At 38.5% G+C, this 12,261-nt stretch overlaps 1 protein-coding gene across 5 annotated transcripts in view; it reads left to right on the top strand.

Annotated features, from left to right (window-relative positions):
- The window catches only part of SLC35F4 (solute carrier family 35 member F4), a 420,477-nt gene that overhangs the window by 378,276 nt on the left and 29,940 nt on the right, over positions 1-12,261 (top strand). For 4 of the 5 annotated variants that reach the window (XM_055097636.2, XM_055097635.2, XM_055097634.2 and 1 more), the window contains exon 2: positions 12,063-12,248. In XM_055097636.2, coding sequence (XP_054953611.1) covers positions 12,063-12,248 — 186 coding nt within the window. Of the gene's footprint in view, positions 1-9,268; positions 9,501-12,062; positions 12,249-12,261 lie in introns of those variants that run through there. The other variant, XM_063596071.1, reaches the window with a different exon arrangement.

The raw sequence follows: 12,261 nt of genomic DNA, 5'->3' as shown, positions 1-12,261 counted from the left end.
TCACCGTGAAAGCTTAATAAAAGCAAACAGGGTGTTTCAGGGAAGCAAGCTCAACATATGAAAATCCAGAAATAGAAAACAAATTAAAATCAGTTGCTTATTTGAGTAAGATATTATTTCAAGCATAAGCGCTCCCACTGCATCTAAAATATGAGTTTTAAAATGCCATTATTTGTATGGGTTTTTGGAGAAATATATATGTATTATAGAAAGCAAAGTAGTCTTGCAGTCTTAATGCCAGTATCTTGCCACCTAAAAGAAAGAGATGTTTATTCAAAGGTATGACATTTGGAACTTTAATACTCTGAGAATAGCTAAACTATAGACTTATATCAGGCCAAAAAGCACTTTTAGTTTTGTTTTCTTCATATAGCATAGACTTTTCTTTTTTCAACTTTCATTTTAGAATCAGGGGATACATGTGCAGGTTTGTTATAAAGGTATATAGCACGATGCTGAGGTTTGAAGTACAAATGAATCCGTCACCCAGGTAGTGAGCATAGTACCCAATAGGTAGTTTTTTCAACCTTATCACCCTCCCATCCTTCCCCCTCTTGTCTTCCCCAGTGTTTATTGTTCCCATTTTTATGACCATGTCTACACAATGTTTAGCTCCCACCTGCAAGTGAGAACATGTGGTATTTGGTTTTCGGTTTCTGCATTAGTTCGCTTAGGATAATGGTTTTCAGTTGTATCCGTGTTGTTGCAAGGGACGTGATTTCATTCTCTTTTGTGGCTGTATAATATTCCATGGTGTATCTGTACCACTTTTTTTTTTTTAAATCCAACCCACTACTGATGGGCACCTGGGTTGATTCTATGTCTTTACAATTGTAAATAGTGCTGCTATGAACATATGGATACACGTATCTTTTTGGTAGAACAATTTATTTTCTTTTGGGCATATACTCAGTAGTAGAATTGCTGGGTTGAATTCTAGTTTAACTCTCAGTTCTTTGAGAAATCTCCAAGTTGCTCTCTACAGTGATTGAACTGATTTGCATTCCCACCAACAGTATATAAGTATTTCATTTTTTCTGCAGCCTCACCAACATCTCTTATTTTTTGACTTTTTAACAAAAGCCATTCTGACTGATGTGACATGGTATGTCACTGTGGTTTTGATTTGCATTTGTTGATGATTAGTGAAGATGAGGATTTTTTTCATGTATTTCTTGGCTGCTTGTATGTCTTCTTTTCAGAACTGTCTGTTCATATCCTTTCCTCATCTTTTATGAGGTTATTTGCTTTTTTCTTGTTGATTTGAGTTCCTTATAGATTCTGGATAATAGACCTTTGTCAGATACACAGTTTGTGAATATTTTCTCCAATTCTAAAGGTTGTCTGTTTACTCCCTTAATAGGTTTTCTTTCTATGCAGAAGCTCTTCAGTTTAATTAGGTCTCGTTTGTCAATTTTTGTTTTTTATTTTCAATTGCTTTTGGGGACTTAGCCGTAACTTCTTTGCCTAGGCTGACATTGAGAAGGGTATTTCCTAGGTTTTCTTCTAGGATTTTTATAGTTTGAAGTCTTATATTTAAGTGTTTGATCCATCTTAAGTTAATTTTTGTATATGGTGATAGGTATGGGTCCAGTTTCATTCTTTTGCATATGGATAGCCAGTTATTCTAGCACCATTTATTGAATAGGGATCCTTTCCCCCATTGCTTATTTTTGTCAATTTTGTCAAAGATCAGATGGTTGTAGATGTGCAGCTCTATTTCTGGGTTCTCTATTCTGTTCCATTGGTCTATATGTCTGTTTTTGTACCAGTACCATGCTGTTTTGTTTACTGTAGCCTTGTAGCATTAGTTTGGAGTCAGGTAATGTGATGCCTCTGGTTTTGTTCTTTTTGCTTAGGATTGCTTTAGCTATTTGGGCTCTTTTTTGGTTCCATATAAATTTTAGAATAGTTTTTTCCAATTCTGTGAAAAATGGCATTGATAGTTTGATAGCAATAGCATTGAATCTATAAATTGCTTTGGGCAATATGGCCACTTTAATGATATTGATTCTTCCAATCCATGAGCATGGGATGTTTTTCCATTCATTTGTGTCATCTACGATTTCTTTCAGCAGTGTTTTATAATTCTCCTTGTAGAGATCTTTCACCTCCTTGGTTAGCTGTATTCCTGGAATACAGCATAGCATTTTCTTATCTATTTTGCTTCAATTTAGTTGGCTGATCTCTTTGAGAAATGTTCTAAAGTGAATCTTAAATTTCTTTTTGTTTTCTCGGGTTAAACTGAATTATTTCAGAACCATCAAGACTAGCCTTTTCACTGTATAGAAATGAATCTCCACTTGCTGTTGGCATTATCACAGTGACCGGAGTGATACGGAAGAGAAGTGATGTTGGTGCATCTAAGAGATTCTCTCTACCCTCAGTTGGGAATCAACCAGCTCTCTTACACAAGAAAACTTGCCACCAGGTGCTCATCAGTGGTAACAGCCAGCTACACTCTCTTAAAGATGCCTACCATTGGGCTTTTACAGGGAAGCTAGTGGGAAATCCAGAAAATTTTCCTAAATGCTCTCAAGAGGTCCCTCTCTGAGAACAAAGACTGTCACCCATAGAGATAGCTGTAATACAAAGGTAACTAGTGAGTGAAGACATCAGAGAGAAGGGAAATAGATAAGGTGAGGAAGGGGCTACAGAGTTGGGTGCATGGGAAGGTCCTGTAAAGTTGGTATCAGACAGGACTCTTGGTTGCAAGCCACTGAAATGCTACCCTAGGGCTGTTAAGCAAAATGAAGATTTACTGACTGGCTTTGGGAGGAGAGGGTCACCCAGCCTTGAAAAATGTGCAGGAATCAAGAGGCCTTCAGAGCCACAGCTGTAACAATCTGGCTGAGACGCTGCCATTTCCATCACTACCCAATATCCTGTTGTTGGGTAGTACCTACTGGTACTGTAGGGCTTTAACCATCGTGGCTTCCAGGAGATTCTAAGTCTGGATAGGAGCATCTGATGGGCTGAAACCAAGTCATACCTACACCTTATTGCCAAGAGCAAGCAGAATTATTTAGCTTCCTTCAGTTTCCATTGTAGGATGTAGGGCACTGTTTCCCATTAAGACTTATATAATGAGGGAGGGGGAACGCCCCCTAAATAGGAAGACGGTTGGGTGCTGGGTAGCTAAACACAGGACAGAAGTCTAAGATAGCCATGTTAAATATATTTAAGGAGTTGATAACTGGGCTGAGATTTTTTTTTTTTTAATTGTTTGTTCTTTTGCAATGAAAAGCACTTTGTATTATCTGGGAAATTATTTAAAGATCAGGACTATCACACACAAAGAAAACTTTAATGCAATTTTGTGGTATTTCTGCTGATCCATATCTAGAATCAGCAAAATAGATTTAAAAATGTTTCATAAGTATCTTAGGAATACTTCAAAATCCATTTCAGATTTCTATAAATGTTCAGCAGAAATCATCAAAGTTACTCCACAATCTAATTCTACAGATGACAGAGGTGTAAAGAGTAACAAGGCTGAGTAGACAGATTCTAGGTCTGAACAAGGTAAGAGGTAGCTGGAATTAGGAAAACATCTTTAGACTTAATAAGACATGGGTGTGTTTGGAGCCATAGTTAAGGGAGAGGGGTTAGTCTTGGGCAGGACTGAGGGTTAAAGCTTGATGCTGGAGGGAGATACAGGGTCTGAAGGGATAGAAACAAGCAAGTGTTAAGGATATTTTATTCAGGGTAAGGGAAACAGAGAAAATATGTCTTGATCCCAACCACTTCTTTAGTATATGAATCCAGAACAGGTGCTTGACAAGTATAACAGTGGAGCTCCTCTGGCATTTGGAGGCCCAGGGAAAGTGTCACTAGTTGCATTGCACAAGGTCATGACAGGGAAGAATGATTATAACTGGCTTACATACAAGGTATGATTATTGTGCATTGTTTATGTTCTTAACACCATTATTAATACTATTATTAATGTCCTTTCTACCATCATCATGTGAATGCTGAGATCCTAGCCAGAGAAAAGAAAGATTCTACTGCAATACAAATTTCAAAAGGAGACATTCCAGCTCCCCTTAAAGACTACATTTTGGATTAACAACTTCCAAATAGTTATCTTCCCCCTAGGTTCTCTCTGTAGTGAGTATCCTACCCTCTCTTGCCAATTTTGCCTTCCCGAAATTCTGCTTTCAAGCCACCATCCCTCTACAAAACACCTTAAACACCTTGTTTGCTCCCCACAATTAAAAGGGCAAAATCCACACTTTCCTGTGTTGGAAGCTGCCCTAGGCTCTCCTCCTATCCAAACCTTGCTTTGCTTTTTGATCTGTTTGAATCCATTGTCCTCTATGAAGCATTTTTTTTTTTTTTTACCATCCAGGCTGAAATTAATCTCTCCACTTTCTGAACAATAATTATCCTTATTTTCTGTGCTACTGAATTGCTCACCTTAATGTATTTAGGCATTTGGGGAAATATATATTATCTTCCCAGCAAGATTGTAACCTTTTTGCCTACAGAAGGAGCTCAGTAAAACTGATTAGCTGAGATGGAAAAGCAGTGAGATACACTGGAGAGAATATGGGCTTTGGAATTGGACACACCTGAGTTTTCATCAATACTTAGGCTATTGGAAATTCTCTTTCCTCATCTGTAAAAAATGGGGATAGTAAAATACACCCGCAAGTATTGTTGTGAGGTCTGGAGATAATATACATAAGGCTTTTTGTGCATAGTAGGTGCTAAATGAAATAGTAGGCATTTTTATTTTTACATTGTAAAAATAGGTAGCAGTGATCTAACCTTTGATTTCAAAGTTAATTACAAGTAGAGAAGATAAATTGTATTCTAGATAGATTACTACTATTTTAGGGATAAGATGTTTATAACAGAAATATAACCATTAGTACTCCTTTCTTTCAGATATAGATTTTAGATAAATAAAAAATGAATTAGAAATTAAAAGCTTTTTCAAATACTACATGTTCTCTCTTATAAGTGGGAGCTAAATATTGGGTACTCATGGACATAAAGATGGCAGCAATAGACATTGGGGACTACTAGAGGGAGTGGGGGGGAAAGGGTTGAAAAACTTAATGTTGGGCACTATGATCAGTAGTGATGGGATCATTCATACCGCAAACCAGAATCAAGCAGTATACCCAGGTAACAAATATGCACATGTGTCCTCTGAATCTAAAATAAAAGTTGAAAAAAAATTAAAAGGTATTTTTCATGTTGTTTTAATATGCATGTAAAAGTACCTAAATAATTCAGATTTACATCCTCAAAATCTAGCTTTCAGATAATATACATATAATTATTATTTATAATAAGATAATAAGCAAGTCTTGAAAACACTTTTAAAATATAAAATATATAAGGCATACGAAAATATAGATAATATGACCAACAGCCAAGTTATTTTAAAACATATTTATTTATTAAATGAATTAAGAGCTGTTAGAACTATAAGGAGTGAGTAATACCTGGTAAGTACAATGGAATTGTGCTGAGAAGTTATGGCTTTTAGAGAATAAATTGAAATGAAAAGTTTCTATTGCTTGTGCATTGACTATCCACCAAGCTGACCCTTTTCAGTAACTTCAAGGCTATATGTTTACCTAAGAAAAGGGTAACCCTTAGACCAGATTCCATGTGGGTTTCTATGAAAAACCTACCAAAACTGATGACAATAAATGATACTACTACAAGGAAATATTTGTTGCCACTGAAATCAACAGACTATGAGTTTTAAAATAAGCTGAAATATAACTGTTCATATAATATTTTGTTGAGTTATTGATATTTTATCTCTTTTTGTAAGAAAAAATGACAGATTAATAATTATGGCTACCAACCAACAGCAAGTGAAAAATCCAGGGTTACATTTCTGTCTTCAGCATTTCTTTAGTGATTATAATATCTTAGTCATGGAAAAGGTCTTGGATCTTTAAAAGAAACACACTTATAAAAGATGAGTTGAAAATAGCACTAGTTTTATGGCCAATATATAATTTACGTGAGCTTGTTTGGAAGAATTATCAATCAATCATAAAGCTAGTAGGGGGTTAGGAGATCATATGATCTAACCCCTGACTTTGTGATCATAGCATTGTTGTAGAAACAGAATATTGGATGTCTTTTCTTTACTCCTCCAGATCCTCTTTCCACTTTTTTCCACCCAACTTTCTCTGGGGTCTGAACCTGTAAAGAAAGAGGCTGTCTTATCTCCTGGCTTTGGCTTATTAACCAATGGGGGGTTCCTGTGGGATATCAAAGGGAGGGAGTATTTCCAAGACCCCCAACTGGGTGCCTGCCTTAATTAAAAGTCATGACCTAAGCCAAGCAACCCTCTCCTCCCTCTCCTTCCAAATTCTGGTGGTGTTTTTTTTTTTTTTTCAAGACAGAGTCTTGCTCTGTCGCCCAGGCTGGAGTGCAATGGCATGATCTCAGCTCACTGCAACCTCCACCTCTGGGGTTCAAGAGGTTCTCCTGCCTCAACACGAGAATTTTTGTATTTTTAGTAGAGACGGGGTTTCATCATGTTGGTCAGGCTGGTCTTGAACTCCTGACCTCAGGTGATCCACCTACCTCAGCTTCCCAAAGTGCTGGGATTACAGTCGTGAGCCACCGTGCCCGGCCCCAGATTCTTCTAATCACTGTGTCCCCTCGCCGCTTCAGGCCTGTGGTTAGTAAGAGCTGTAGTTAAACCTGAATACTGCCCTACCCTCTATGATTTCTCACATACAGTGTTTCACAAATTTTAACTTACATTGGAATCACCTGGAAGGCTCCTAAAACTATAGGTTACCAAACTGCAGAATTTCTGACTTAATGGGTCTGATATTGGCACTAAGAATTTGCATTTCTAACAAGTTCCCAAGTGATGCTAGGGTAGGAGGCTTAGGGAGCCACTGCCCTATGGCCCTATACCTTGACCACCTTTTCTAAAATTGTCCTGTTTTGAGTTTGCCATCTCTTCCTTCTGGAACCCTATCCATATAAGTGGCTATAAAAATGAGTTGAAAACAGACAAAGTTGTGTTATGGTTAAGCATAATTTGCAAGTACATGTTTGAAAAATCTTCAGGTTGAAGAAGAGAAAGCTGTGGGAATTTAGGAAATCATTTTGTCTAATCCTTTAATTTCAGCAAGGAAAGAATGTGAACAAAGTGAGGTCAAGTGATTTACCTGAGGTGACACAGCCAGTGGTATCCTACTTTTCAGGGCAGCCTTTTCAGGATACATATTATGCTGCCTCTTGTCATAAAGCAACTACCCCTTCTATGCACACACACACACATACACACACACATTCCCTAGATCGTGTTAATTGCTTCTGGGTATTCATGATTTCTACCTTTAGGTTTAGGCACCAGATCTATGTAGCGGTGTTTGCTTCATGATTTGGGGCAAATAGGGATAAGGTCTCTGGCTCAGCTTCAGTATAGTACATAGTAAAGCCAGTTGTTTTGTTGACCTTTTGTGCCCATAGGAGATAAAAGCCAACAGTAAGGCCTTTGTTTGAATGATAGCTGGGACTTTGATCTATCTGTATCTTCTAAGTCATCTTGCACTTGTTCGCATGGAGACATTTGACTCTTTGCTTTTTACCCCCAGTGCTTTCCAAAGACCTTTTCCTAGTTAACTTTTATCAGCTTGGCTTTTCAAGTTGTTATCTGAGAACTTCACATCTTATACTCAATCTGTTTAAGCAATTGTTTTACTCAGTGGCTGTAGTTCTTTTCCCTTTTCGCTTTGAAGTTCCTAAACACCCAAGGCACCTTATTCTCAGCTCCACTCCTTCTTTCCTGGGAGCTGCAGCCTGTTGCGATGTTCACTCTGCTAGTGACAGAAATTGGACAAGCCATCGGTGTAATATTCAAGTTCCTTTCTCCAGATTTTTGACTCTGTGCAACTAGATTTCTCTCAGAAGGCTAAAGCTGTGAGATTGAAAGTGTAGGAGCTTCAGACAACCAAATTTTCTGCAGAGAAAGGTAAGCAGCAGCCTTCTGAGAAGACATGAAGCTGGTACCCAGCAGCGAGAGATGGAGAAGATGAGACTGATTGCACCAGGGCCCTGGTTCCGGGTGTTCCTGAGGTTTAGGGACACTCTGGCCTTCTTGTCCCTGTAGGTCACTAAGCTCCTAAAAACTCCCCTTTTAGCTTTAAACCAATTTAGTTTGGATTCCTAGTATATGAAGTCAAATATTCTATTTAATAAATGGCCCCAATAGTCATTTTTGTTTACCAGGTCTCCCCAGGTTTAGACAGCCTGGTTTCTTAGCCACTGTATACTGCCTGAATCTCAATTAGACAGTTCCTTTTCAAATAACAGGTGAGGGTGAAAGAATGGGATTTCCAATACTCTTGTATACTGAGATTTCAGCATCTTAGAGCTGATCGTCTTAATATTAAGCTTCATAGCATGCACCTTATGCCTCTATTTGCTTCTACAGTTTCCTCTGACTGTATTGCCTATTCCCCAGCCTAAAACTCTGCCTGATTAAGTCCTGTTCATCCTTCAAAGACACCTTTGATGTAACCTCCCACAGAGCCTTCCCTGCTCCAGGCTTCTGAATGAATCCCTCACTCCCTTTCTTCCTGCTCCCCCAGCTGCATCAAACTGTGGCTAATTGGTTACATGTCTGCATCATACAAAACTGAAAGTTCCATGAAGGTACAAACTATTCTTCATTTGTCTAACTCTGCTCCTGACACAATACCTGCCCCATAATAGGTGCTTAATAACTACTTGTTGAATCAAATTGAATTTGGGAGCATGCAGGTCCCAACCAGTGCAGATGAAGAAATCATATTCTCCTTCTGGGCCAAATAATGAAAATGGCCCAAGATGGCCCCACTGCTATGGGTCAGGTGAGCAGATGTCTTTAAGAAGGATAGGGGACCATCTGGTGTGACAAATGAGATATCACCCACACATCACTCCTAATACAGTTTACTCACAATACTTAGTAAAGTCAGAACATCGTTTACTAACTGGATTTGCAATCTCTGGTTCCACTCAGGCACTCACTGTTGCATACAAAACAGAAAATAGAAATATTTATTTATGATACTTGACTACATCCCAGGCGATGTTCTGAATGTTTATATTTGTCAGGGTTGCCTTTAGATTAACTAAATGGTACAAGACCATAGAGGATGGGACGATGTTTTCGCTTCCAGGATTGGAGATAATTGTATCATGGCCCAACCCCTGAATACGCCTCCAGGTCTGGCTTGGAAGTTAAAAGTTTGTATTGTTTAAGACAGTGATTAAAATGTCTCTCATGGATGAACTACTCTTGGATCTCTTCCACAAACTGACCAGTGGGAGGCAGCTGGCAGCAGGCAATGGGCTTTGTGGTATATCACATAAGGAACAGGAGGTATCACATAAGGAACAGGAGGTATGGAAGCCAGGACATAACATTTTAGTGAAAATGAGAAAGGAAGATAAATCACTGGTGTGGCTTATACATTCAACACTTGCTCGCTACACAAAAGTTACCAACTTTTTAGGTAACTATGGACAATATTTGATCTCAATCCCATCCCAACTTGCTACCCAACCTATTTCTAGACTTTCTCCTTTTGACGTATAATTGCCAAGGGATTGGGAATGGAATATTGGGAAAATGAAACCAAATATTACCCTGAGAAAAGAGGAGAAGGCATACCTTATAAAAATAAATTTCAAAAGATAAATTTTAAAAGACTCTTGGAGTATCTGAGCATCAGCCACTCTTGAAGAACAGGAATAATTGAGAGTTCACTGAATTTCAGACAGTCTGTTTTTATCAAACTTGAATTGTCCAATTAGAAACATAGTTGTACACGGTATAATAAACATTCTGGATATGTAAAATTAGAACCTCGGGTATTTTTGACACTCTTATAATAACAATAGTAACATAGCATTAATTTAAGTGTAGCAGTCAGGATATAATGCTTCTGTTAACTTTCTGAGTAACTGTAAATTTTTAATCTAAATCCAAGATTAAATAGTACATTTTATTTTATTTTTATGGGTGCATAGTAGGTATATATATTTACGGGTACATGAGATATTTTTATACAGACATACCGTGTGTAACATGTCATCTATCATCTCAAGCATTTATCATTTCTTTGTGTTACAAACATTTCAATTACGATCTTAGTTATTTTACAATCTACAATCAATTACTGTTGACTGTAGTCACCCTCTTGTGCTTTCAAATATTAGATCTTACTCATTCTAACTATATGTTTGTACTCATTAACTGTCCCCACTCCCTCCACCCTCAACCCACTATCCATCCTAGGTTCTGGCAACCATCATTCCAAAGAAATAAAAGAAATAGAAATGCTTGGAGAAATGATTAATTTCAGGAGTGGGGCAGGGAAACTATAAGACAAGCCCAGGGCATCTTGCAGTGCCAGAAAGTAAGGAAGAGCTCAAACGCAAAAGAATGGGGACAAATCAAAGGTACTCAGTAGCCAATCTAAAAGAGCTCGCCATGGCCAAAGCTGGAATAATTTGAGTGAAATAATAAACAATGCAGGTTTGATCATAACCCAAAGTATGAACTAAATATTCATGAGTCTATACCAATACAAATAAATTGTGAATAAAGGAGGAAAAGAGACAAATTATCTTTACAGAAGAAATCCAGATAATATATGTAGACCCCCCCGACTCCAGAAAGTGAGGCTTAGCACCCTCTCTTCCCCACCCCAGAGTGTGGGCTGGACTTAGTGACTGGCTACCGAAGAAGAGAGCATGGAAAGGGAAAAAAAAGACAGTGGAGAAACCTGGCCAACACGACCTTGGCTGGGTGATAACAGTTAACATCATCAATAACAAGTCATGTTGGTAGCATGTCATGACTGATACTGTATGATGAGAAGGATTCTTTACCTCTGTGGTGTTCTTCCTGAAAAATCCATGAGCCAAATATAGCCAAATAAAATATCTGGCAAACTCAAATTGAGAGACTACGAAGTACTTCAACAGCTCTCTTTAGAACTGTCAAGTTTACGATAAACAAGACTGAACAACTATATCAGACCATAGGTGGATAAAGGGACATGATGATTAAATGTAATGTGGTACCCTGAATAGGGTCCTAGAAAAAGGACATTAGTGATAAAACTAGTGAAATCCAAATAAAGTTTGGAATTTGGTTAATAGTGATGTACCAGTGTTAATCTCTTAATGTTGATAGATGCATCATTTGGATAGGAAAATTGGGGCTGAGGGGTGGGAAGTGGCAGGATGGGCCCTTCTGAGCACAGCACCCTATGTGACTATATTGGCTGCAGACCCATGAGGCTGACCCGGGGTTGGAGATTCTTGGGGTGTTGGCTGGTGGAGGATTTTCATCTATAACACCGGATAGAGGGTAGTAGTGATTGAGAAGACACAATGAAATTAAATTTTAGTGATCAATCCCATGGAAAAGTGTATAGTCAGTTTGTTGGAAACACTGTTGGCAGTTTTACCAGTTAGGAAATCGACAGCCTCAGGAAGAAAAGGGTAGAGTGGAAAATCACAGAACACTGTGCCTTCCTTGCCTTAAACTATTTGACTGTGTTAAGTATTAATTCTGAACACAAGTACCAATCCAAATACCATCTTCTAGCGTTCATTTCTAGTGAATAGATTTATCTAAAAGCGTCTTTATCTTATAGGCACAGACCTTGCCATAACATTTTCTTTTTATGAGCCCCTTTTATAGAATTTGAAATAAGCTCATTAGAACTGTGATTGTTGCTACCATATATTTTACTGTTCAGGCCTTCAAAATCTACTTCAGCCAGCCTGGCCAACATTGTGAAACCCTGTCTCTACAAAAAATACAAAATTAGCTGGGTGTGGTAGCACACACCTGTAATTCGAGCTACTTGGGAGGCTGAGGCAGGAGAATCACTCGAACCCGGGAGGCAGAGGCTTCAGTGACTCGAGATCACACCACTGCACTCCAGCCTGGGTGACAGAGTGAGACCCTGTTTCCAAACAATAATTAAATAAATAATAAAATCTACTTCCAATTTGTTCTTCAGGCAGTTCTCAAACTGGCGTGAATTCTGTCTTTCCAGGTACCTCCAGATCATCAGTCACTCGATGTAAACCAGGAGCCAACTGCCCCAGTTCACACAGTGGCATCAGTAGACAACTGTCCCCACTGTCTGTCACCGAAGATTCCTCTGCTCCTATTCTTGAACTTCAAAACCGAGGATCCTCAGGAGTTTGTGGACACAGAGTTGAGAGACAGAACAGATCAGGTATGTGGGTGAC

The sequence above is a fragment of the Pan paniscus genome, chromosome 15 (genome assembly GCF_029289425.2).
Source record: "Pan paniscus chromosome 15, NHGRI_mPanPan1-v2.0_pri, whole genome shotgun sequence".
Lineage (NCBI taxonomy): Eukaryota > Metazoa > Chordata > Mammalia > Primates > Hominidae > Pan > Pan paniscus.
Note: the sequence above shows the minus strand (reverse complement) of the source record. Positions and strands in the feature narration are given on the sequence as shown.